General features: G+C 39.3%; 1 protein-coding gene across 1 annotated transcript in view; it reads right to left on the bottom strand.

Annotated features, from left to right (window-relative positions):
* Nucleotides 1-23,213, bottom strand: part of PECAM1 (platelet/endothelial cell adhesion molecule 1) — a 28,921-nt gene extending 5,708 nt beyond the window's left edge. The window contains 14 exon segments of the mRNA XM_010152120.1: nucleotides 6,392-6,448; nucleotides 9,887-9,955; nucleotides 12,306-12,362; nucleotides 13,046-13,116; nucleotides 13,580-13,607; nucleotides 14,476-14,583; nucleotides 14,996-15,277; nucleotides 17,493-17,774; nucleotides 18,753-19,013; nucleotides 19,402-19,671; nucleotides 19,758-20,057; nucleotides 21,013-21,306; nucleotides 23,012-23,038; nucleotides 23,180-23,213. Coding sequence (XP_010150422.1) covers nucleotides 6,392-6,448; nucleotides 9,887-9,955; nucleotides 12,306-12,362; nucleotides 13,046-13,116; nucleotides 13,580-13,607; nucleotides 14,476-14,583; nucleotides 14,996-15,277; nucleotides 17,493-17,774; nucleotides 18,753-19,013; nucleotides 19,402-19,671; nucleotides 19,758-20,057; nucleotides 21,013-21,306; nucleotides 23,012-23,038; nucleotides 23,180-23,213 — 2,140 coding nt within the window.
* Between the last annotated feature and the right edge of the window lie 3,116 nt (nucleotides 23,214-26,329).

Here is a 26,329-nt window from a genome sequence, read left to right as displayed (position 1 = left end):
TCCAATTCCTTGCCAGGAAAATAACGTAGTACAGAAATCCGGTATAGGATACCATTTCCAGAGGCAAATAAGATCCTGCAAAGACACCTGAAATTTTATTAACAAAAAGATGCTTGTTCCCAATGAAGGCCCAAAAGTCAGTGGGCTCTTTCCATTTCAGATCAGTGAACTTCAAGGTGAGATCTTAGGCTTTTTTTTTTTTTTTTTTTAAAGTGGATTTAGCTATTCAGAAGTTTCACAGAATATCTTCAAATACTAAACCACAAACACTTCTTCTCCCTCTGAAAGGGTGATTCACACGGTGAGTCTAACTTTGCAGGTAACGCTACAGTTTCTTTTCCCCTTTCCTTTATGATTACATCCCTGTCTATCTGTGGTGCAGTTAAGCTCGTAGAGCACCTGCCATCGGCACTTTCATTATGATAGGATTGCAATTCTGCTTCACTGAAAGCAGCACCACAAACAGTATAAAATCAGGTGGCAATTTCTGGAACACAGAGACACTACCTGAATATCACTGGTACTGTACACTACGAGTTACTCCCAGACAGTTCTACCCAGAACTTTTAGCCTAGGAAAGGATTAAAAACTGAGGTGAGTACAGCACCTTATCAAAGTGCATAAACTTGATTTCATTATAAAATTGATCTCAGTGTTTGACAAGATTGATCCCTGTGTGTTTAGCCACTTTAATAAGAAACAAAATAAAAAGTTACATGGGCAACATGTGTAGCTGGCTTAGTGCTAAACCACAACAAGATTTTTGTGTCCTGAAAGCTGACAGAAGAGAACAAAACCACTGCTGACCCAGTCCTACATCAAAGCTTGACTTTAAGTGGGCAAATCAACACGTAAGGTTTATGAAGCAAGGTATTAATGAGCTGCAGTTGAGTCCTCTGTCACAATGTATTGTGCTTACAGGAAGGAGGAAATGAGAAATTTTGTGTAACTTCCAAACTTCAAACAACGGGATGTTTGCTACCCCAAAGCTACTAGGTCACAATAGGAGATATCCCTCCTCCTTGTTACCTGTCACCCAGATTCTGAACAGTGTGGCGTTCTAGCTATGTGTCCTATCTCTACCTGGAGAATGTCATCATCTGTGTCCTTTGAAAGTGCTGCTGGAAGGCTTGATGGTTTCTAAAAGATACCAATCAGGTACATCAGCATGCAGCCCCTAATGAAAGCACAGTGATACGGTGCTTTTGCTGATTCTTTGCTACGTCGACCTTTTCACAACCTTTTTATTTCATTCCTGTTAAAAATTTGAAATGTTTTTTACTTGAAACACTGATTTTACTGAGATGAAAGAGAACAAAAAGGTTTTCAAATGACACCTAGCTTTCCCTTACTAGCAGAAACAGGGAGAAGAGATATGCTGGATTCTAGTCACATACAGAAACATTGGTCAAGCTTCCATAGTAGGGCAAACAAGAAGCTGCATATTTCATGAAAGGAGTCAGAGCTGAAGGTCTAGCGCTGGTGGTTTCTAAAAGAGTCCCTAGTCTAATAAAGGCAGGTGTTTATGGATTTCTGATGGATTTAAACTCCCGTTACTGCTTTTTGTTGATGGAGTTCTAAATCCAAAGGAATATATTAACGGCAGGAATTTAAGATACTGTCATTCCCATTTGCTCTGCCCCTTCTCATTGCTAGAGTTTATGGAGAAGAGAATATACACATGAAGAGTTGCAATTCATAATCCATCTCAAACCCATCTTCAGCACTGGTGAAAGCTCGGGCGCGAGATTATCAACTGAACTGCAGACACATACTAAGTTCTGCCAAGCCTTTTATTGAAGCAGTAGCTTCTAACAGAGAATCTTGGCAGGCAGCTTGGGAACATATCTTACACGGGCATGCACGCAATTCAGTTTTGCATTTTAGGTTCAAGTAAGGTCAGAAGCTCCCTGTATATTTGTGCCTTACTGAAACCATCTGTCTTTGACTCATTTTTGGCTGCAGATTTTGTAAGCATTTGGCCCTGGAATTGATGTCTCACAGATCCAGGCTTTGGTCTAGAACATGTCTTAAAATCTAAAGATCCAAAGAGGTTTTATTTTGGAGAAGGAAAAGGTTCTTTGCATGATTTCAGACTGCATGCAACCAGCATGCGCTCATAAGGCCTGAATTTGGAATAACATAATGAATCCCCAGACCCTGTGAATTTTCTTTATGCTGGAAAAGGCATTTAGTGGGAAATTCTGGCTAAGTACAGAGGTGTTAAGCCTGAGGCTCAGTAGCAGGAAAGTATTTAAGCAGATTTCCTGATTGCTAGAACTGATTTCTAATAGTTTGTTCCACACTACTGAATGCAAAGGGGATTTCTCATGCCTCTTTCCACTGGGATATATTTATTTTTCCATAGTACATTGTTGGTTGCAATAGGATTCTTAGAATTTCCTGTCTTGCCACTGCAGTCGCTTCCAAATGACCAACTCATTTTTCCAGACTTAGCAGCATAAAGGCTGGCTCTGCATTGTGTTCACTAGATTTCCAGTTTCCTAATAAGTAATTAGGAATCGCTATCTTGCAGTAAGCTGCTGTGAGTTCAGTTCAGCGTACATCAAGATCAGCGCAAAGCCTATCACTGGCTTCTGTGACCTTTAGATCTGATAACAAAGCAAAGGCAGAGTTCACCAAGGAGCAAGAATGTACTAATACATTGTCTTCCACAAGAAGCGCCCTATAAAACATGTAAGGAAATCTGTGAACTGGAGTTGGCTCCAGTCTTCTCAGCAGTATGAAGAGAACTGTGTTGCCCCAAGAACTGGGACCAATGTTGAGGGAAGGGGTGGGGCTGAGATAAAGAACCAGCATGGAGCTGCTTCTTGGGAGGATGAAAGGTGTGATGGAAGTAAATCATGGCTATCTAAAAGAACCTCCACCCACCCAGCTGAACTTGGTATCTGACACATCCTGACCCCTCCCTCAGGAAGAGCTTCAGCTGCCAGCCTAGTCTGTTGGGACTCCAGCACAGGCAAAGTAGGCAGCAGGGCCACAGTCATTTTATCGTTCTTGGCAGTCTGTGGATTTAGACAATTGCCTGTTTTGCTTAAGTCTCAGATTGTCTCAGTTCTTTCTGAACAAAAAAGCAACAGCTCTGGGACTGGACTGGACATTCCCGACTCCCAGTACACTTTGACCTTTTCATAGAGCAAACAGAGAAAGCAGTATTTTAAGGAAATTAGTTCTTCCTGATAGGTGTGAAGGACTTTTAGACAAAGGTGCTACTGACCTGATTGGTACTAACTGTGACCATTCCCTGAACTGCCATTTGGATTAAGGTTTGATTTAAAGCTGAGGCTTGAAGCTTTAGTTTTATGTAAAATTAGACTAAAGTAACATCTTACTGCTCTAGAAGAGGTTTTAAATCAAAACCTGGGTGAACTTCCTGAACACTACAACTTCTTTCTCTGATTTAAACTAACTTCTCAATAACAATGCAAGGACAACTTCATCTCCTTGAGTTTCAGAGACAATGCTAGTGACCAGCATCCTCCTTAAACCCCTCGTTATGTCAGAGGAAATCTAATGTGCAACTAAAGACACTGATGTTCTCTATCTACAGTACTATTCTTTGACTTTCAATCAAAATACAGATGACTAGACCTGAATTTCACAGGTGACCTGCTTTTCCTACTGTTAAGGGGGTTAACTGTCATTAAAAACATGCAGGTCTTCTGGGATTTGACATGTGCATCTGACGGTTTGTTTCTGTCTATCTTTAATGTAACACCTCTTTAGGCCTGGTACTCAGAATAAGGAAAGCAGCACAGTAGATAGGATAGGACATCTCACCATCCTGTGCTGGAGACACTAAAATGATACTAGCAGGAGATAACATAGCCAATATCAGAAAAATAAAAAGGAATAATGGCAGATGTTCAGCACACTGCCAAAGACCTGGGGCTTGGTAAAAGTCAGAGTATTATCTGCATTGATAATTCATGCAGATTCATGATTTGGGATAAGGACAAGCAATAGCTGAAGTACTCAAAATACAGAAGTTGGTTACTGACATGGCATCTGCCTTAGAGGGGACAGCAGTTAGAGCCATCAGAAAAATATGGAAAAATATTTTAGCTCAGTCACAAGGAATTGCATTAGACATAACAACTACTGACAGCTTCTCCTCTAGTGGACACAATTTCTGGAATGCAGAGACAACTCCTTGAAAAACCAAAAGTGCTCATCAAGCACTCAACTAATTCTAATTAAACAAACCCAAACCACAATAATTACGTACAAACAAATAATAATAAAATGTTACAAAGGTCTCAGGTGTTAAATCTGTGAAACTATGTGGCTGACACCAATTCTCAAATTAATGTAATTTCCCCAGATGACATGTTTGTCTGAACCATTAACTTCCTGAAGTAGTTTGTACTCTTGGGTGTTTGCTCAAAAATCTCAGAGAATATTCAAATAATGGTAAACCAACTTCTGCACCCACTGGTAATGTTCAACACCTTTCACAATTAGCCGTTAATATGCATATATTAATATACATTAAAGGACTTAAGAAGATAGCTCTATTTCCTAGGGATCTTCCACCGCATTTATACTTTGCCACCTTCCAGTCACACAGCTGATCAAAAATCAAAGTAAATGTTACACTTAAATAGACTGCCATGTAGCTATCCAAAGCAACTGCACAGCTATGTGATGCACTGCTTATCTATTGGAAACACTTTTCCTGTGTATCAGTCAGGAAAAACAGACGTGTTTATAACAATAAACTGTTACTATGTTTCCAAGAATAACTGAAACTGTAGAATGTTATGCATGAAAGAGCAGGTGGACAGCAAGATTAAGGGGGGTTGCATATCATCTGGCTAATTCAGCTCAGTCTTTCAATCATACCTCTTTTTATTGCAGTTCCCACTTCATAGCAAGCGCTTTGAATCACAGTTCTGATGTACCAACCTTGAGTTTACACCACAACTCAAAAAACATCCTTCTAATATGTAACACTGTCCGTTACGTCAAAAATAGGAATGGTGAAAGGTGTAATAATCAGCTTCACGCCTTGGCAGAAAGCAAGCAAGGGGTTATCCCGTCAGCTTCTGCAGTTTGTTACAGGTCCAGCTCACACTCACTGAAAAACGTTTCAAAACATCAGTGGCCTTTAGGTTCAGCCCTGAAACAAGCTTTTTTTTTTTTCATGATGCTGCCAAGTGATTCTACATAAAGTACCCAGCCCTGTTCTTCAGTGTAAAGGACACTCTGCTTTTCACTGCAAGGATGTAAAAAATGAGCGCAATACATAGGCTCAGCACCAAGACAGGAATCAGGATTCTGAAATTCTGTTCCCAGTGTTGTCGCTTTCTAAACACATTGCCTTTAACAAATGACCTAATCCGTCTGTTTATTCAGCTGTAAAATGAAGATTAAAAATGCCTTATAAGTCCTCACAAGGGAAAATTAAGTAATGTTTTCTAAAGTGCTTGGATACCTCCACATGAAAGATTCCCTAGAAAACCAAATACTGTGTTGGAGCGGTGAGAAATCCCTTATAAAATAGGAAAACAGCAAATGAAAACACAAAGATCAAAAATTTAAAATGGCTCATATCAAACCCCGTTGGTAACATGGATGGGGACAAAACCTGAACAGTTTGCAGCCCTAATATTTACAAATCTAGACTTCCTAACACAAAGAGAGGAAAGGAAATCCTTTCTGATTTAGCCTTTGACAAACTGTGAAGAAACGCTTTTAACCTACTGTCACTGAGCTTCCTAGTGCCAGAACATTTCTAGACAGTAATTGCCAGCAGGCTGCTAATGCCCACATACAAATCTGTGTTACAGGAGGTAGAAGGGTAGAGTGGCTGGCACGTACAATAAAAGACAATTTTTTAGGGTGCTTAAAACAAACAACCCACCCTTACTGAAGTGATCATACTTCTTCAAAGGTTTTTAGTTTGTTGTTAGGGGTTTTACAGATATTTGCTGGGATTACATCCAAAACCAGTGTCATATTTTGTAACACATGGCAAACCTGCTCAACGGAGAGGACAAGTGTTGTTCGTGAGCAGTCTGAGATAACACAACGTAGCATCTGAATCCCTAACAGGGCATATTGAGGTCCAGATTCAGATCCAGATGTATGGCCAAACTGTTTAGCAGATACAGTGCAAAGGGGCTGATGATGTAGATGTTACAAGTGTTAATCCCACTGCATTAAATATCATTGGTTTATGAGAAACCATGAAGGTGTTATACAATCTATCAACACCTGTGATATTGTAGCTGCCCTTTGGTATGCTCCTGTGAGACTTGGATGTCTTTTTATGGCATTTATCTTTTAAACTATTCAGTCACAAATTTATCCCTAATCTCTACACAAACGCTTCCTTTATATGATTAATTTTTGCTAGCTTACTTACCATTATTAGCTTTTCTGATTTCACTATAAACTGTTTCAGTCCCCTTCTGTACAGGAGCTGGAAAATGTATTGGCACACAATCAATTTCTTTTCTTTTCTTATCTTATTTTATTTATTTATTTATTTAGCCTTACGAAAAGCTCCTTAAACAAACAGAACACACTGTTTTACTTTCAGAGTTACATAAGCAGCAATGAGCCTGTGGAGTCTGTATGAAGAAGCAACTTCACCGCCTCCCCCAAACCCAGTCTGTAAGGTTCCGAGAGGGAGATGTCTCTCCTTTGATATCGAAATGATGATGAGAACAGGCATCACCTTCTAAATTTGACTTTAACATCCTAATAATCTTCTCAACCTAAACAGATACGGTCTTAATTTTACAGAGACATCTACCACTAGAGAAGAGTTTCTTCACGAGTGGAAGAGTGGATCGCTTAGAAAAGTTTCGTCAGTGTGTTCTAAGGATTTAGGGATCCCAGACCTGGGGAGATCTATCATTGTAAGATTAACTATACCCACTTTAGGCAACTAGCCTGGTTAAATTTTATGGGCACACAAAAAATCTAATTTGCTGTTCTTTGTGAAATGTCTGAGAATATTTGCAGATTTCACACAGCACAGCTTCTATTCAGCTGCTACCCCAGGAAAGATCTCCTCTCAGTTCCTCAGCCTGGGGGGCTCTTCCATTAGTGCACTGAGATCAGGTGGGCACAGCGGGAGTGAAGGCTCAGAAGGCTTGTGGAAAGACAGGAAGTAAGGAGAAAAAGCAGAGAGATTTGTGTCTTCAAGGACCCATCTGGGGTACAAATGCAATGTTAGTCTTCAACACACATTTTTCAGACCCTTAGGTTTACAAATAAACCTGTAAACCTCAGGTCTTGTATGAGATGGAAAGCAAAACACTCTTCCTTTTTTGCTATCTGGCATCTGTGAAAACCTATCCACAGAGTTTTGATACGGATCTACAGACACTACCCCAGTAGCAAAGCCTTGTCTAAAGGCCTGAAAATAGCAAGAAGTCTGTTTCTAGCAAGCTTACCACCACCAGTAACACTGTAATGAACTCTGTTTTTCGCTCCTCACGCAGAAGCATAGTACACAACGTTCTTGAAACACTAGCCTATTTACCATTATACTGTGTTTAAAGGTATTTAGAAATAACCAGCTAGTGCAGACATGGCTGGAAAAACAGGGTTAAATCACTGTTTTCAAATGCAAGTGGTTCTTTTGTGTCAAAGACGAGATGTACATCCTTCTACAATTATGTGCACTTGTTTTGAGGTGGCATTCCATTATTCTGATTCCCAAAATGGACACAAACGCTACTGTTATAGCTTACATACTGCAGTATTTATTGTAGCAGTCTTTCACAATGCACAAAATATGATGATTCTGCTCCTGAGATGAACATTAATATTGACACTGATAACAGTGGCAGGAAAAATAATTAATTTGAAGTTAGTCCTGAGAGATCAGAGAAATCTAGAGTTCCTCAGAAAGCAGAAGGAATCAGACTCTACATGCAGTCTGCTGGATGACACCTGCATGCCCAGAGAAAAGGTAAACGTGATATATTTTGTCTTCATTCAGAAAACATGGAATCAAAAGAGGTGCGATAGGGAATTGGAGCTAGGTGATAATCTGAAAGTGTTCCCTAAGAAGGACTGGTCATAATCCACAGACAGACATGAAGATTATTAGTTGAAGTAAAACTTGTACCATAACATCAATGTTATGGTGGCAGTCCTATGGCTGATTTATTTTTGTGGGTGTACATGATTATTAGAAGGGTACGTAAAGAAACTTGGCTTTGCTTCTCTTTTCCCAAGAACAGATCTCATCCTGTTCTCATTGTGATAGGGAGTGTGGAACTGAAAACATTAATCTTGTAACTTGGTTTCATACAACTCCTTCCATTTGAACAGCATCCTCAGGATGCTCTGAAGGATTAACACATTAAACACTTGCAGTGCAGCTGTCATTTATGTAACCAAAGCATTCACTTGTGTCCTGGGTGCAAAGGAAGTAAGATTAAGGAGCTGTTGTATCTCAGTATACTTGAAACACGGTTCAGTCTTACAAAATCAATTCATGTTCTGTATGTCATACATAGGTCTGTAACATGAGACAGCATTCAGTTAAAATAATCTGATCTCATTTACAGAATTTTAAGCATTATTTTGCAGTTTGTAGTTTGATGGGCTTCAGTCCACATAGCATGGATACTATCTTATTACTCTGTCTGGTATACTGGAATGGTGTCATACATCAGGAATGGGATGAAAAGGCTATTTTTAGAGATGCTGATCTTGCATTTAATAAGGCTTTTATTTTAAATAATCATCCACTAGCATTACCATTCCACACCACTGTATTGTGTAGTGCATGCTCATAAACAGTTGGAACAATTAAATATTAGCCCTGTTCTGAAAAAGGGTACAACAACTGTGGGATCTCAGTGCAGAATTTAGCAGAGGTGGACAAATAGCATGCTTAGAACACCCTGAAAACTCTGTGATGGATGATACCAGCGAGTGAAAACAGAGAAAGAGTAAGAGGACTGGCTGTTCCAGGAGAGCTTTGCTGCCAAGCTTGAAGAGTGAGCACTTTTGCACAGACATTTGTATTACTAACTAAACATTTCTTTGGTCTCTGAAATAAATGAGTGGTTCTTCCTACCAGGAAAAAGCAAATTTATCCATTTTTTTCCTCAGTCTGCTTTTCCCTCAGCCAAAGCAGACAAGCTAGCACACAGCATAAACATTTCTCATGGGTTTTATTCACTCTGAGCTACTTGAAACTTTTGTAAATTTCTGAAAGACGTAACAGTTCTCAACACAAGGGCATAACGATATCCCAGTTCTCCAGATGACACAGAATGACTCAAGTGTGCATTTGGGTGTTGAGAATAAATTTCAGTGGGTATTTCTCCTCACAGCATCATGCTATGAGGTCTGGTTACTGTTACCATAGAACTGAGAAAGTAGGAGGTCAAAATTATCTGGGCATCACTATTCTCATTTCTCTGTTTGATGTGCCACAAAATCTGGGACGATCTCCAGACCTCTCCAGGCTGAGAGATTAAATCTATGCTGGTCTCTCTTCCTTCTGTATCACAAGTGAATTACAGCTTTGACCAGGCTAGCCTCTAATGGCTGTCAGTGGATCTGGACCCTATAACATGAAGATCGACAGCAGGCTGCCTTCTGCTCAGAGCCACAGCTCCAGCTGGGAGCCCTGCTCCGCACAGACCTCATGTGGATGGGAAGGGCAAGTGCACGAGAGGATCCCAGGGGAAGAAGGGCTGCGATGAGCAACAGCATGGTTGCCACAGCATCATCGATTAAGAAGTGCTGCTTGCATGAACGTGTCACGCACAAAAAACACAACCTGCTCTTACTTTCACAGGTGCCAATATCAGACCGCTGTCAGGGAGTAGCAACGTGCTCAGAGTTGCTCCCAAAAGAAAACCATAGAGGCCAGACAGTTTATTACCTCTGTGAGGATCAAGCGTTGATACTTCAACTTCAGTGTACTCCACCTCAGCACTCTCAAGGTCAGGTCCTGCCCCAAAAATACCAAGAAGATGTTTCTTTGTAGGACTGCATGCTTCATTTGAGCTGTGGGCCTGATCCTGCTGCCGCTGAAATTAATGGACAAGTCCTCATTGACTTTGACAGGTGCAGGATCAGGCCCTATTTCTGGCAGATGTGAGTCATTCTGCTAAGAGTTGTAAGGCCAACACATTCCTAAGGGTCACCCCAATCTGAAAGGCAATAGACCAATTTGAGCCAGATTTCTGTAAATGTGAGACATGCAAATTGTGCCTAAAATCTTAGTTTCAATCTAACACCTTCAAAAGTGGCACGACATAAATGGAGCTGGGAATTATCTGAGATTCTCCCATATTCCTGCTCCAGTTCCATCTCCTCTCTCTTCTATTTCTCTCCCTGCCATGAATTCTTCCTTCTTTACTACAGCTGCTATGGCAGAACACTTCCCATTCTACACTTTCCTCACTTTCAAAGCTTTCCCATAGACTTTCATAGCTGCCCTCATCACCTCATGCTCTCAATTTCTGCTTTGCCAATAAGCAATTTCAGAATTTCTATGTTGTCCTTCAAGCTTTCCATGAACAATGGCAACCTGCCTTCCTCCTCAAAATGCTTCTCTGCCACAATGCCCACCGACAGCCTGACAGTGATTGGACACCTGATTTACTAACACTACTGGCTGACAAGTCCTGGCTACCTGGATACAACAGACACACAAAACAGCTGTTGTTTTCCACTCTGCCTGTTCCTTAGGGCAGAGACGTTTTTCTACTAGGTTTCTGTAAAAGCTGCAAAGAACCACAACAGTTATCCATATTGGAATCCTGCTTGTGGATTTTTTAGAACATAATTTAGAGAAAGACCTAATGATTTGAACAGCAAAGCCTGGAGCAACCTTCCAGTAACATTGGTGAGAGAAGAAAAACAAAAAAAAAGATGAACAAAACAAAAACCATGTTTAAGGAGGCATTATTAGTTAATAACAAAGTTTAAATGACATGCTTCCTACAACAGCAGTGATTCTGAATCATCAATACCGCCTCACGTTCCTATGTTTCTGCTGTCTGTATGTTTGTTTTGCATGAGAATGTGTCTCTAGTATTTGACTTATTCAGGCCACAATGGAATTCCATGCACCAACTATAAGGCTCCTTCCTTCTGCTTGCTGAAGTAAAAGCTATTGCCACACAAACACAGAGCAGATACTGTTATTTTTGAAGTTATATGAATAACTGACTTGTTTTTCACATCTGGTAGAAAGATCTGCAATAGCCTAATGGTTTTAAGGAAGCTGTCCAGTCTGCAGTAGTTATGGACTGTACCCATTAATTTCTGGCACATTAGATCATTAGACCAGAGCCCATTTCACCTGGAACAGGTAGGATACAATGGAAAAAACAGGAGTCATTGAACTAGAGCTTCCAAAGGTGTTTTCCTGTGAAATTAACTTAGTTAACTTAGTACAGCCTCTTTCTCTTAGTTTTGTGGTACAACGCTGCCCTGAACACTCAGAACTGCATCGAAGAATTGCTAATTAGACATTCCTGCCACCTACATTGCACACAGGCTTATGCAGGCATGCAGTTCCATGCGCTGGATTAATTTTATCTTAAGTCTGATCTTTAGTTACACTAGATGCTTTTACAACTACCCTTCAACTCATGATCCAAGAGACAACCAAGACAAAATGTACTATAAGCTATCAGAAATTGCACCTCACCCACTAGATTATTTTCACATTAATATAAAACAAAAATACATGGGACAAAGTATGCTTTCAGATGGCAATGTCCACATATTTAAGCATTATTCTTTAACTAAATATCTTAAAAACACCAGCCTTGAATGAGCTAGATGATGCAGTGCTTCATGACGTGTTCTAATTTACATATATATATGTATAGTCCACATGGTGTCTCAAGGTATATGGCAGGTTATTTTACTGAGATTTCACAGTAGATTATTTTTAGGTTTAATGCGTAAATATTTCAATATCTCAGCAATGAAGAAAGGAGAGAAGTAAAAAAAGCAGAAGTCTGTAGAAAATATTATTTTTTTAAAGTTCTGAATATTTGTTGTATACAACTTAAAGTTTTGAGTAAGTTGTATTTTTATCCTTCATTAGATGGCCTGGAATCCAGCACAACTAACTACCCTTCATAATGGAGTTTGTAAATGAGTCCTATCATTGTCATTTTGCATGTAGGAAGAAGAGCTAAGCTCACCGGAGAGAAACTCCTTCCCACTGTCAAAGAGAAAAGGGAAAGGACTGATACTATTCAAATGCTGCTTGCTAGCATTAGAAAAATCACAACTTTCAATCATAAAATAATTTTAACATTGATTAAATATGAAGTTACCTTTACTCTCATCTGTTGATTTCATGTGATTTTCACCATCTTCAATGTAACCTGATCCTAAAATATTTTAAGAAAAAGTTGAGCTGACAAAATATTTATTATAGCCAATCAAATGCATGAGTTACACAGCTGCAACTCCTACTGTAAAAAAACATAATGACATTTGAGAAATTCTACTTTTAGATTCACACCTAAAATATTCATACATGACACGTGGGAAGAATTTGGCTTCTTAAATCATCAGCTAAAAAACACCAAAAGTGTAACTTTGTTTGTATCAGGTGCTCTGAACAACATGTCCACCTGTCTCTGTGAAGTGCACTGAGATCCTGGAATGAAAGGTGCCCAGTGATGGCAAGTTAACATCGCTATACTGTGGCCACATCACAGGACCGCGGGCAACAACTCCAATCTCCTCTCTGAAATAATTTTCTTGCAGCTGTGTCAAAACTCTCAAAACCAGAAAGTAACTTTCTTTTACCATGATCTCTTCATCACTGTTAACTGATTGGCTGGTAAAGTGTCTGAGCAGACTTATAAACCCATCTTTGTATAAGACGGGCTCATAAAAAGCTGTACAAAGACAAAATGATAGAAGGTACTTGGGAGAATGTTATTGGTATTCCTGTGTATACCCAAAATGCTGGGTGCTATCCAAACAACCACCATGCAAGTCTAAAACTTTGAATAATTGTTTAATTAAGCCAACACACTAATAGTCCTACAGCAAAATGTCCTACCTGAATAGTAGTCTCCATCATTGTGCTGTCTTGTCAGTTTTTCACTTGTCAAGTTTGTAGCCAAGGCAGAACTGAAAAGCAAACCAATAAAAGTTGATGTAAATACCCAAAACCAGTCAATAAAAACATGCTGATATGCAAAGATAAGTCATTGTCTCTGCTGACTACCACATACTCTTAACTACTGAAGAGAAATGAAAATTTTGGTTTTGTCCTTAAATGGAGCAAAAGCAAACTTGAAGGTAAAAAATGATCTGTCTTGCATTACTTTTCTTTAAGACGTCTGTACTTTTCATTTCATATCAAAATGCATTGAAATGTAGGCCTGACATTCTTCTATTTCTCTTAGCTTGCCTTTTTTTTCTATTTTTAGAGCATTTCCTCATCCTGTTGTTGTGTTAGCAGGTGGTACATGAAGCACGCCCATCTATTGTCTGCAGGTGTGTGCCATAATCAACTATATTCATACAGTGGAAGGCCTCCAGCCCTTTACACAGAAATACTTCACCACTACCAGAAAGTGAGCCATCTTACCCAGACATCTCCATGGACGGTCCTTTAGCTTGACAAAGAAAAATAAAAGCATCTATTAATAGATTGCACATTTAAAAGTAAAAATCAAAGCAAAAATATAGTGATTATCTACCCAAGTCAGAATAATTTCTCCTGGATATCACAAAATTAACTACCCAGTGTCTTACATCCTGTTTATCACCCAGGTCCCTTAAATGCCTCTTTCCCAGAGAACCTAAGATCCCAAACCCCAGACTTTAGCCTGGCCAATTTATACAGTCTGGGACATCCAGATACTCCAAATTTTCCCAAATATTTTGCAATGTACAGCATATCACAGGATTTTAATTTAAACCAGATTTACTTATTTTCTGAAAGAACAAGATCTGAAAGAATACCTTAATGATAAAGCAGAGATTCCTAAGTGAAATTGTATTACAGTGTGAAGAGAAAAACGGCCACCCCACAACTTATTAATTTTGTTTCATGAGGATTAGAGACGTACCTCAGTTCCACCTGAGTTGGGACCCCAAATCTAAGTGTCATAGCTCCATATGGGATCAAAAAACTCCTCAGGCCCTGTTGGCCCTCTACGTTGCATGGGACTGAATTCCAGACCAAGGACTGCATCCGAACAGTGCAGTTCTGGCCTATCTCCAACAACCTCTGCTTCACTAGTGCCTTTCCAGCACCATTAGTTAGATGCTCCCATCCTGCCCAATATACATGGAAAGCTTCAGCACACTTGTGGTTTAATTTGGGCCCTTGACATTTTAAAGTAGATTTTTAGATTTTTAAAATGGTATTTAGTCATCTCCTGAAGCCTCATCCCCACAAGACTTTGTTTCTGAAACAAATACAAGTTTTTAACTGTAATACATTTGTCATCAAAGAAATAAAAGGGAACCATTCATTACCCTTTTTCTTCTTACACAAAAACCACCATAAAGTGAGAGTTACTGCTCCTGCAATAGGTATTAGGACAAATGCAGCAATGATTCCTTTCTGCCAAGCCGCTAAGATGACTGAAAATAAGAAAGACATGTTTAACAGTGTGTACAGTGACAGGTCATCATTACAAACTTCTGCAGTTCCTAGCCTTTCATTTTACTACAAACTGGCCTTCTTACACCCTTGGGAAGAACTTTAAGGCTACTTGCAGGCAAAGGCCACTAGTGAGTCTCTCCCTTGTGACCAAAACCTCAGTACAACAATGGGTTGCTTTTAACTTGCATCTGGTTCCTTTGGCTTATGAGCATCCCTTAAAACTTAGATTCTAAGTTGGGCAATCTCTGTTTATAAACGATCTCTCTGTAGGACTTCTGACAACGGCGGAACAAAAACAAATAAGGGAGTTATACTTAGTAACATCCCAGAGAGCATGACCTCACCTGTCACGGTGACACAGTATGCAGCTTATTAGAAAAGCTAGCTTACCGCTGATGGTTATTGGATGACTTTTCACATCCACACTAGCTCGATTAGAAGCCACGCAGTAATACGTCCCTGTGTCCTGCTTGTTCATTGCTTCCTTGCGCCACACGACTCTGTGTGCATGTTCAAGTTTTTCAAATAAAAGTACTTCACGATCAGTTTTTCTAAAAATCCTGAAGAGGATTGGCCAAGATCCTTCATTCACAGAGCAAAGAAAAACAGTCTCTCTGCCATCTTCCACTTGTCCATATGGAACACTGCCCAAGTATGGGTACTACAGAGGAAGGCACAAGGAAAACAAATATTAGCACTAATAGAAATAGCTCTGATGATAAGATATTGCATGGTAGAAATTCTTGCTTTAATGTCATCCAGCTGACTCAGAAGAAATGCAACAATTCTGGATGTGTCTCTTCCAGTCATATACAACTCAATGTCAAAACTTGGACAGAAACCAGCCTGTTAATCACAAGTTTATCTTATTAAAACTAACAAAATTTAGGTTCAAGTTGGGACACAAAACTGAAAACTCAGTGGTAGAGAAAGATATCCTCTTCTTTTCAATAGGTCAGGTATAGACTTCTGCTCTAGTCCTGGACTACTTTGCTGTAATCAGGTTAGATAAATCTAAACTACTGCTGATACGTTCAAGAAAAACAGCGAAGAGCCAAGGATATGGGTTAAAATGGCTCTACAAGTGCAGCCTCCATCACCAATTCCCTTACTGACACAGAGAATTCTGTTTTTTCCAATAGCTGTATGTGCTTACTATTTGGTCAAATGACAATGACACAGGTGTCAACAATGTACATAGGATACACAGCTCTACTTGTCTTTCACCACATATTGCTGACCACTACCAAGCTAGTTGAATTTTTCGACAGCTCTGAACCAAGTGGGGTAGAGGTTTGGGCAATTGTAGGGAGTGATAAGGTCTTCCCGAGCCTCCTCTTCTCCAGACTGCATATCATAGAATCATAGAATGGTTTGGGTTGGAAGGGACCTTAAAGATCATCTAGTTCCAACCCCCCTGCCATAGGCAGGGACACCTTGCACTAGACCAGGTTGCTCAAAGCCCCATCCAGCCTGGCCTTGAAGACATCCAGGGATGGGGCATCCACAACATCTCTGGGCAACCTGTCCCAGTGCCTCACCACCCTCTCTGTGAGAATTTCTTCCTGATATCTAATCTAAACCTCTATCCTCAGCTCCCTCAGCCTCACCCTCACAGGAATTGTGCTCCAGACCCTCCCGCAGTTCTATTCCATTCCCTGGACATGTTCCAGCACCTCAGTGTTTTTCTTGCAGTGAGAGGCCCAAAACTGAACACAGTATTCAAGGTGCAGCCTCACCAGTGCCCAATAGAGGGGGATGATCACTTCATGCCTCCTCAAACAGATACTCTGTTGTCTACAATTGTTTATCTTAGGTTTTCACATTAAATTCAAATTCCAATCAATATCTTGTTAACAAACAAGCTCTGTGGGCACACAGGAAACTGCTTGTGATGGGGACAGAACATACCTAAATCAGTGACATAATTTTCTTGAGCCAAACCTTTGAACCACTAAGACCTAAACCAGGAACTGTCACAGGAAACCTCACTACCATCTGCTCTGAGCACACCAAACAAACCTACAGAAACACAGTACACTGGTTCAAAAATCCTACCAAGACGAGAGGCTCTCTTACACACATAATGACAGTGAAACCCACACATGTTTAAGAGTTATCAGTCCTGACACCAGTCTTACATAGCCTGTTACAGAATTATTATTTGCTTCGGTATCTCTGCCAATAGCACACTTGCAAATCAAAGCTTTTTCACTCAGATTTCCCTTCTTGGAGTGCTGTTAAGATTCCCAGAGTGGACTTGTAAGTCATCTTCCTTTTAAAGCTGCAACTACTAACTTCCCTCATGGGCAGAGGAATTTTCCCTTTCCACTTCACACACATTTGTAGGTCAGATACTTGTATATAGTAACTCCTATTTGCTATTAAGGCAGAATAATAGACTGGCTTTCAGAGCTACAGAGCAACTGCAGCTTCTGGTGTTGAATATATACTCAGTGCCTCTGAAAGCTACAGTAACAGGTATTTAGGGAGATTACTAAAAGTGCAGATTGACATCTTTTACCAGGATTCTAGCTAGCTCAATTCTTTTAGTGAATAAAATCACAGACTAACTCAAGTATCATTATGTAGACATTTAATCCAGGCCTATGAATATCAAACATGAAGAAAAGGGATCTGGTCCTGAAATTTTTACTAAAACAGTTTCTTTATGATCGCAAGTCAGATCTGGTTTTAACATTAAAATAAACCCAGCTGTAGTGAACTTGATTCAGATTACTATCAGGATTTAGTGGCAATTTGTGATATCGATCTCCAACTATTTTTAATTAAATTGAGCAAAAATTTATAAATATTTCACATCCCTTTTGCTGCTACATTTTCAAAAATCAAAATATAACATTAGACAAGAATGAGAATCGCTCACCTATTACTGTGATGTTTAGAATATTGCTAGTTTTCGTACTACTGGAGTGATTATTCCTAGCATCACATCTGTATCCTCTTTTGTCATTCTGTCTAATATTTTCATCCAAGAATGTAGCATATGTGTCATTAATTACTGTTTTCTTAACTTCATTTCCTTTGTAGAATGTGAAATTTATTGGTGGTGTTCCCATTGCTGAATGACAAATTAACCGTAGAGGCCTCCCCAGCACCACTTCTGGTAAACCACTGACAACAGAAAGGGTTGGCTTGGAGACTGGAGCTAAAAAAAGAAATACTGCAAGTTACACAGCGTAAGGCCAAAAGATACAATATTATTTTATTTAAAACATATAAATATAGAATATGTAGCTGGTTTCTGCCAACAGCCTATACTGGTACCTCTTCCTCATTCATGGACTGGAAGCAGGGGGATGTGAACAAATCAAAACCATAGATAATAAAACATATATGATGTGGACTAAAACAGCATACAGGGGGAATGTAGAGACAAATAAAAAAAGGATTAGAGACACTGCTGTGGATCATCCAAAGTCCAGAATAGCTCTGACCCAAGAACAAAGTCTGCAGAGCAAGAACATACGTGAGTACCGTTACATCTATGACCTGAGCTGGATCTGCAGCACCCAATCAGGGAACTCTCTTTCTGCAGCACGGCGAGTCACAACCCACTTAACCGCCCTTTACAGTCTTGGGAAGTGACTGTGCTTGTTCCATGAGAGGGAGGGAAACTAGGGTGTTTATAATTAGCGTGCTAGTAAGGGGGTTGTGTTAACAGCAAAATCTTAGCTTTTCTGGAGAACTATCCAGATGACCTCTGGCTCCCATGACTTTCAGCCTCGAGGGTCAGGGGGAGGGATTCAAGGCAGACACTGACAAAGTTTCAGATCAAGACTGATGAGTGAAAGGTTTGCAGAATATTCTCAGCTCCTGCAAATGGCAATGAATGAGAGTTTATTTGGCGCCCAGCAGAATCAAGGGAGCAGAAGGAAGACCTGCCAACTTCTTTCTCCAAGGGCCAGCACTGGAAAAGTCTGACTTAATTAAATCACGACAGGCAAAAATCATCTACAACTAAAGATTACAAGCACATCTCACAGAACTTAATATTGCAAGAACTAATAGACACTGTGCTAGTTCATAGACTAGAGACTGATTCTGTAAACAGATGTGCTTATTTATAAGCTTATGGTTTGGATTTCCTCCCACCATTTGGTTCCAAGCCTCTGTATCCACTCACCATAAACGTTTATCCTTACAGGTTTGCTCTCTTTGACTATTCCTTTTACTTCAGCTTTACAGATATAGGTTCCAGTATCATTCACATTAACTCTGATTGTTAAGTTTCTAGAATTTTTCAACAAGATGTCTCCATTTGAATTCTTTTGTAATATAGAGAAGTTAGCTTTCCGAAAACCATTAATGCTGCAACTCAAAGTTAATTCTTTATTTTCATCCAGCTTGGTCATAGAAGCAGCCAATATTGGCTTGGGGAATAACTCTGCAAGATAAAAAGAGAACAAATTAATTCAAATAAAGCCTAAAAGAATATGACTACCTACCTCAAAGCATACAGAGTCCAAGACATACTGAAAGTTTACAATCGGGGAAAACCCAATCATATTATTTTAATATAACAATATGTTCAGGGAAAACAGAAACTTAGCAATCACTTGAAACCACTTCTCATATGTGTTATTTGAAAGTATTATTTTACTTGGAAAGTGTTGCGGACAAAACTCAGAAACCGAAACCAAAATCTAAATAGCCTTTAACTTAGGAAAAATTTACACTTGGGTCTGGAGGTTACACTTGCATCTTGAGTTATACCAAACTTAAATTTAAATACTAATCCATTGAGTAAAATCTAAGATGAATAGAGATGTTACCTGACACAACAACATTCAGTTTAGTGGCTTTAGATGCTCTCCCTTGCTCCACCTTACACAGGTATTCACCACTATCCTCTAGAGTAGCTACTGCAGAGTATTTCAAAAGTTTCTCATCTTGTACACTCTTCAGTATTGTTTTGTTTTTCTGCAGTATGATTTCAATGTCACGCATTTGGGCTGCCACAGTTGAGCATTCAAACTGTATTCTGTCTCCTTCTGTAACATTACTTGAGGGCTTGGCATTCAAAGTAGGCTTTATAAATGGTTCTGCAAGTGAATACATGTAAATTCAGGATCAAACATTTTAATTACAGCAAGAAAAGAAACGTAAAAAGAAAAGCTAAGCAACTTACCCCTGACTGTAACAAGCGTTTTGTTGCTGTGTTCTGAGCTTTCAAATTCGAGATTTACATTTCTCTTACCAAAACAATCAAAATGTAAAATATTATCTCCCTCTTCAACAGAAAATGTCACTTCAGAAAAATTTCTGTGTGGTTCATATACGTGCTTTTCCTTAGGTGTTGAATTACTCTTTATCTTCCAGAAAAAGAAATATAAAGGAGGTTCTTCTTCTGGCAGCTCACAACGTAATTTTACAACTTCACCCTCTAAAACTTCTTTTTTCTCAGCGGTCAATATTGGCTTGGTCATTCCTTAGAGTAGAAAACAAGAAAAGAAATGGAACATGGCATAATCCTAAAAATAAACATTATCTCTGATGACTATGGTAGTGATTTATGCTCATGAACACATGTAAATAATTTGAAAGAACTGAGCTTTTAAAGACAGTTCCTTTGATGTGTGGGTGTATGCCAAGGCACCTTCAGCAGAACAAAACGTCCCTTGAGAGGGTAATGCAGTCTTGATTCAACATGTGGAGTATGAAACTTGCTGTTTTGAAGGTAAGACCGCTTCCTCCTCAGTGTTTCCTACTGCCACTCAGAAAATGAGCAAGGGAAGAAACTAAATGCCATCTCAACTTCCATACCTAGAGGTACAGGCCTCGGGAGAAAAAACACAGGCCCTGCACAGCCCAGCGCTGAACGAATTCTTTCCAAGTTGCTTTTCCAAGGGAAAAAAATGTCACTAGCATTACAGAACCTGCGCCTAGAAAGACTATAGACAGAGGTCACCCCTGTTCTTGGGAGAGATGAAAGAACAAGGCTGATATACAATACTGACTACAAAAACAGTCCAGTAGAGACTAGCTTTGGCAATGGGATCCCAAGGTGAGATTCTCTATACTCTGCTTTCAGCCCTTCCAGTAATCTAGCCCTGCCCCTCATCACGTTTATGATCTATATGCACAAGCTTTCATAACTAATACTTTCTCTAATCTAAGGAACAGGCTCAGGACAGAGAGGATGGTGGCACAGGAGGCACACATTGCATTCCTGACTATCACTGGTCTGTCTTGTGGACTTGGGATAGTGATTTCCAAGCTTTAACATGAGGATTTAATACTGAACTCCTGTAAAGCACTGTAATGTCTATGGATAAAAGCCACTTTGCAAGATATCCTATTCATCAGTAATTATTATTACTTCCCCTGGAAGGTTGTTCTTTTTTTGTATCTTAGAAAGCTGCCACGTTTGAAGGAATACTCACCGGTTACCCAAACATGTACAGGGTTACTAGATTTCATCTTTCTGTTTGCTTCCACAACACATTCATACTCTCCTGTATCTGAAGATCTAGCCATAGATATTTCATATTGTGCATCTCTTTTTTCCGATACAGTCGTGAACACAAGTTTGCCATCCTTAAAAACTGTAAAATTGTGCTTCAGCTGGAAATCACCACTTTTGCTAATATCGGCATGGCAGATAATTGACATAGGAGCTCCATTCTTTACTTTGACAGATGGCTGAACCTTGACTTCAACTGTGTTGAAAGTAAAAACTTGAAGAAAAAGAAAAGGTTTTATTTATTTTCAATTAGTCCAATATCATATTGTTATCTCAAGCTGCTACATGTTAACTACAAAAATTAATTATTTGTAACCTAGTAGCAGGTGCTATATATTTTGTGGTCAGATCTCAGAGACGTTGACAGTGAGAGCAGCTTTACATTCCACTGCACAGATATACTAGAGGCCATGACTGATTGTCACAGCACGCACTGCCCATTTGCTCAGTCTTTGCCTTGGGGGATTGAAAGAATCCCCCCTAAACAGCCTAGAAGACACAGAGGACACTGGAATAGGTTTGCAGCTACTTCTTGATTTTCCTTATTTCTCATGGTTCATTCTTTTCAACTCTAATTGGCAGGAATTCTGGGAGGTGAACGAAATTTTGTTCCTCCCTAGGCAATTTGCCAAAATCCCTGGAGTTACCCCAGTATTTTTTATCTGAAAGCAAGGTTAGGGTTATATCATTCAGCAAATTCCCCTTTAAACATGTATCTCACAAGCCTGGGATAATCTTAAACCTCTAGCTCAGGATAACTAGAGCGCAACAGGAGATATTTGGGTTCAGGATCTGCAGGCAAACATGTACAGGCCTAACTTTACACTGCTGGTGGTTCAGCAATCATATTCTCAGAAGTCCTTAGCAATCATATACTGATTTATTCAAATACAGAATCATAAGCAGAAGCAATGCTTTCAATTAATTTAATCCCTAAAAAATACAGTGAATACTATATTCCTATTTTTAAAAAAAGGCACTTTAAGAAATAAAGTTTATAATAGCATTAATATATTTATTGTGCTTCTGTGTTTATAACCACAGCAATGATAGATAATTTGTAGCTTAAAATTTTATGATTATTAGACTTCTGGTATATATTTTTATTCACACAGCTAGATGAATAAGTATAGAGAAAGATTTATGAGTCCCTTCAGTTTCCTTTTCTTTAGGACTTAGAGCTTTTGGGTATGCCCATTTTGCCCAGGATCTGTATAAGAAATTTGCTACTAGAACAAGAAAACTTTCCTGCATCTAAAGAAGTCCCTTGCCATGTACACTTACAAGCTACTTACTTAGAAACTCTCCTTGCTAGAAGGAGTTTTGGGCATAAAAACAATGCAAAAAATTTAGGTATTTTTGCATGTGAGTGTACTACATTTCTCCCTAGTGATTGAAAAAAGGAAGCGTGCAGAGCGTACGTGCTGGAAGCCAGCAAGATGACAGTGTAAAAAGTAAACACATTCCTTTCAGAACGTAAGTTTTGTACTCTGCTCAGACACGATCTTTTCTCTTGCAAGATAAAGAGCAAGGGAGAGTGCCTTTAACACAGTCTATAATTTTATCCTGCCTCCTTGCTTGTGGAAATGACAGGGTTTGTTAAAGACCAAAACAAAATGCTAGTAATTAAATTTCCACTCTGTTCTCTTCTCTTGAATGTCTCAGTAAAGGAAATTACTCTAGGAAAGATTTCACCAAAACATTTATTAAAGTATGAGCAGCACATCTCTCATTTAAACACAATACCAAGAAACACCACCAAGTAATACCTTCTTTTTTCTACATGTCCAAATTTTATACTGAGCTATACAGTATAGCAAAACGAGATAAACTCTGTTATGAATGCACACCAGCAACCGAGGAATTAGTTAAATAACTTATTTTAAATTTTCATGTGGAAAAACCCTATCATTACCTACCTCTCTCCTGAGTGTAAAGTTCTGAACCTGGGGGGAAAAAAAAGAAAACAAATGTTATTTTCAAAGCTTACAGATGAAGAGACAGCAATGGGAAACAGTAAAAAGCCCTAACAAACCCCAACAACTCAGACACATTTACCCACCCAGATATTTAGTTACCACACTTACACTGCAAGAAAATCACCAGAAGAGCAAGATACATTTCGTTCCTGAAGAACAGACACTTAATTCCAAAATAAAACAATATTCATCATCAGAGGTGATGCCTCCAGGCACCAAAATAGGTTGGTTTTTTTTCTGCTGTTATTTTATGGAAACAGATAAAATTTTGCCATTAAAATCTTTAAGTTTTCCCAGATCTTCAAGCGAAACTGGCTAGATCAAGTAATCGTTCCCATTACTGGAAACTGGAAATGGCAAACAATGAGAATCTATCTGCTGCTCACAGGCAGATTACTGTTCAGGAAGTGACTGGACTTTTCCTGAGGGCGCCACCAAATGCATTTGCTTTGTTTAATTTCTTAAGGTGTATTAAAAAAACAAGAAGTTCCAATGACATTTATCCTGCAGTTCCTGTCAATACGGGTATCTTTAAGTCACAATTAACCATTTACGAACAAAAATTACCTTCGCTATTTGACCTCAGCAGATCCTTGAACAGTATTTCCCTTCATCCTGACACGGAGAACACTTTCAGAGAATACATGTGCCTAATTACCCATTTGTCCCCTTTCTGGGTCTCTCATCTTTGCTGTGGCAAACAGCAGCTTTACTGTAAGGTGCACAGTAAGTTTGAATTATCTCAGAAACCATAGCTGCTGTTGTGTTAGACTAGAATACTGACAGGCAGATCTCTCATACTTCACATACCAAAAACATGAACTCCAAAAGACTTCACAGAGTTAGGGCAGTGCTAACCATGCACAATCATAAAACTTAAACCCGACAAAGAAGAACTGGTTGGAGTTTCAATCCTCAGCAGAAATCTTAAGCAGCACTGGCACAATCTGAAATAGAGAATACTCTGGAGCAAGAGATAAAGCAGTGCAACTTGTTGAACAGTGTAGTTTGACACTGTTTGAATTCAGGCATCCCTGAGAGATCTTCTGACCTTGTGTTGTTTAATTTTTCACAATAAGTAGCATTCAGGCATTGGAACCGGCTGCCCAGAGAGGTGGTTGAGTCACCAATCCCAGGAGGCGTAGATGTGCTGTCTAGAGACACGGTTTAGTGGTGGATTTGGCAGTGCTGCGTTAACAGTTGGACTTGATGATCTTAAAGGTCTTTTCCAACCTAAAAGCTTCTATGATTCTAAGTAGCCTGACAACAAGACCGCCAAGCTGAAATCAGGGATGATTCATTCTGCATCCAAAACACTGAAAGCAGAAATCTAGCAAATGTGACCAAAGGAGAGGAAAAGCTGCAAAGCACTGTACTTCAGCATTTTGCCTTCAGTTTCCACCAGTGTAAGTATCTGCCCGAGACACAGTAAGGAACTGATGTAAAATGCAAAAGACTTGAATTTCTCAATTTCCTTCAAGAAAATGGAGGGGTTTCTTCTGTTTATGGACAGAAGCCTAAAAAAAGTAAAAAGCCTAAAGAAAGCTTAAATGCACATAAATCAGTAGCCATCAGCTTTGATTTAGGTGGAATTCTTCTGAAGAAGACTAGTTGTGAAGAGAACTAAAATGTAATCATTATCCAAAATCTCATTACCATGGCCTGTTTCTTGATATTCAAATGGGTAGGGGATGGGAGAGACAGGCAGAACAAGGAAAGCAAGAGGATTACAGAGATACTATCCTATCCCTCTCCTTTTCTGCTTCTCTTACATTGATCCTGTCATTTTTTATATGAAGGTGATTTAATCTTAAATAATAGGACACTGCAGAAGTGGCAGATTTAAGCACCAATTTCATTTTTGCAGAGAAAATTTATTCTGTAACATTCAGGAATTCAACGTTCAGTACCTTGCATTTGTTCAGCATGTTCCTTTCTCAGTTTATCAGTCCACTTTAAGTCAGATTTATGTCGTTCCACTTGAGCCCTAACACTGACTCAGTCTATAGGCTTGATAAAATAAGTTGAAATCATGCCCTTCATAAAGTATTTCTCAAGTTGTGTCCCAAACCTCCCTAATTAGTGATTTAGTTATTCTTGAAAATCGAATGTTCAACTCCTAATTCCTTAGTTTCTTTCCTTTGCAGACAGTCAATGCTTTCCTTTACTCCCAGTGACATTTTCCAGGCTTGTTAAAAGACTGCTTAAAACAATACTAAACACATTCACAGCAGTCTGTAAATGAGACAGAGTTCTCATAAGCTTCATTGTTTATATGAACCCGGTTTTTTTTGTTTTGCCAGGGGTCAATGAAAACTGTAGTTTTTCATAAAAACCAACATTTTAAAGTTGTAAGTGTATTTTAACACTTGTGTTACACACATAAGCATGGCATTTTACAAAAGGAAACAGGAGGGAAACACTGTTTAACAATAAATATCTGTTAATCTGCAATATGAACACACATCTATCTAGCTGTTCTGCAGAGAGGGAGTACAGAATGGCACAATAGTCATGGCAATTAGCGACTGAAAAGTAAGCTGGTTAGCTAGCAAGTGTTTGTTCTGCTTAATCCAGTCTGTTTGAAATACACCACCGACAAAAGACTGATGGTTTGGCTGGTTGCCAACAATGGTCTCCAGAGCCAGGTAAAGGAAAAGAGGAGGAGGATACATGGCAGGTGGAGAACAAAGGTAGATCAACTTTTGCTATTGATAAGGAAAAAAAGGAAGGAAGGAGATTTCCCACATAAAAGAATTGAGCAGGACAAAGGTCAGCAAAACCACACCAGTCTTTCCCACGGTGGCGGGACACAGGCTCTCCTCTTAACCCCAGAAAGTGAAGGAGAAAGTGAGTGTGGACCAATCCTTCAGAGTGAGCCAATAATGTTGAGTTGAAAACCAGGCTACTTTCAGACTGGTGTGAAAAGGCCAGCTTTTAGGATGAACTAGAGCATGAGTGAGGTTTAATGGTGCCAAAACCCGAAGCTGTTGTGGGATGATGTCCCTCCCAAGTGAAGGATGTTCCATAAGATCTCACAGGCCTATTAGACTGACATATTCTTGATAAGCCCTCAACATTGCCCTGGAGAGGAAAATCCACCGGTACTGACCAAAATCGAAGTAGTAAATTCAGCTGCAGGAATTTAAGCCAAAATATCATTAAACTTGAGAGAAAATAATTTCAAATGCAAATGAATGGCTTGAGACCATCTGCCATTGTTAAACTAGAAATCTGATTGGTTTAAAGAATTTAAAT

The sequence above is a fragment of the Eurypyga helias genome, unplaced genomic scaffold, assembly GCF_000690775.1.
Source record: "Eurypyga helias isolate BGI_N326 unplaced genomic scaffold, ASM69077v1 scaffold48365, whole genome shotgun sequence".
In the NCBI taxonomy this organism is placed as follows: domain Eukaryota; kingdom Metazoa; phylum Chordata; class Aves; order Eurypygiformes; family Eurypygidae; genus Eurypyga; species Eurypyga helias.
This window is presented reverse-complemented; position numbering and strand designations above follow the sequence as displayed.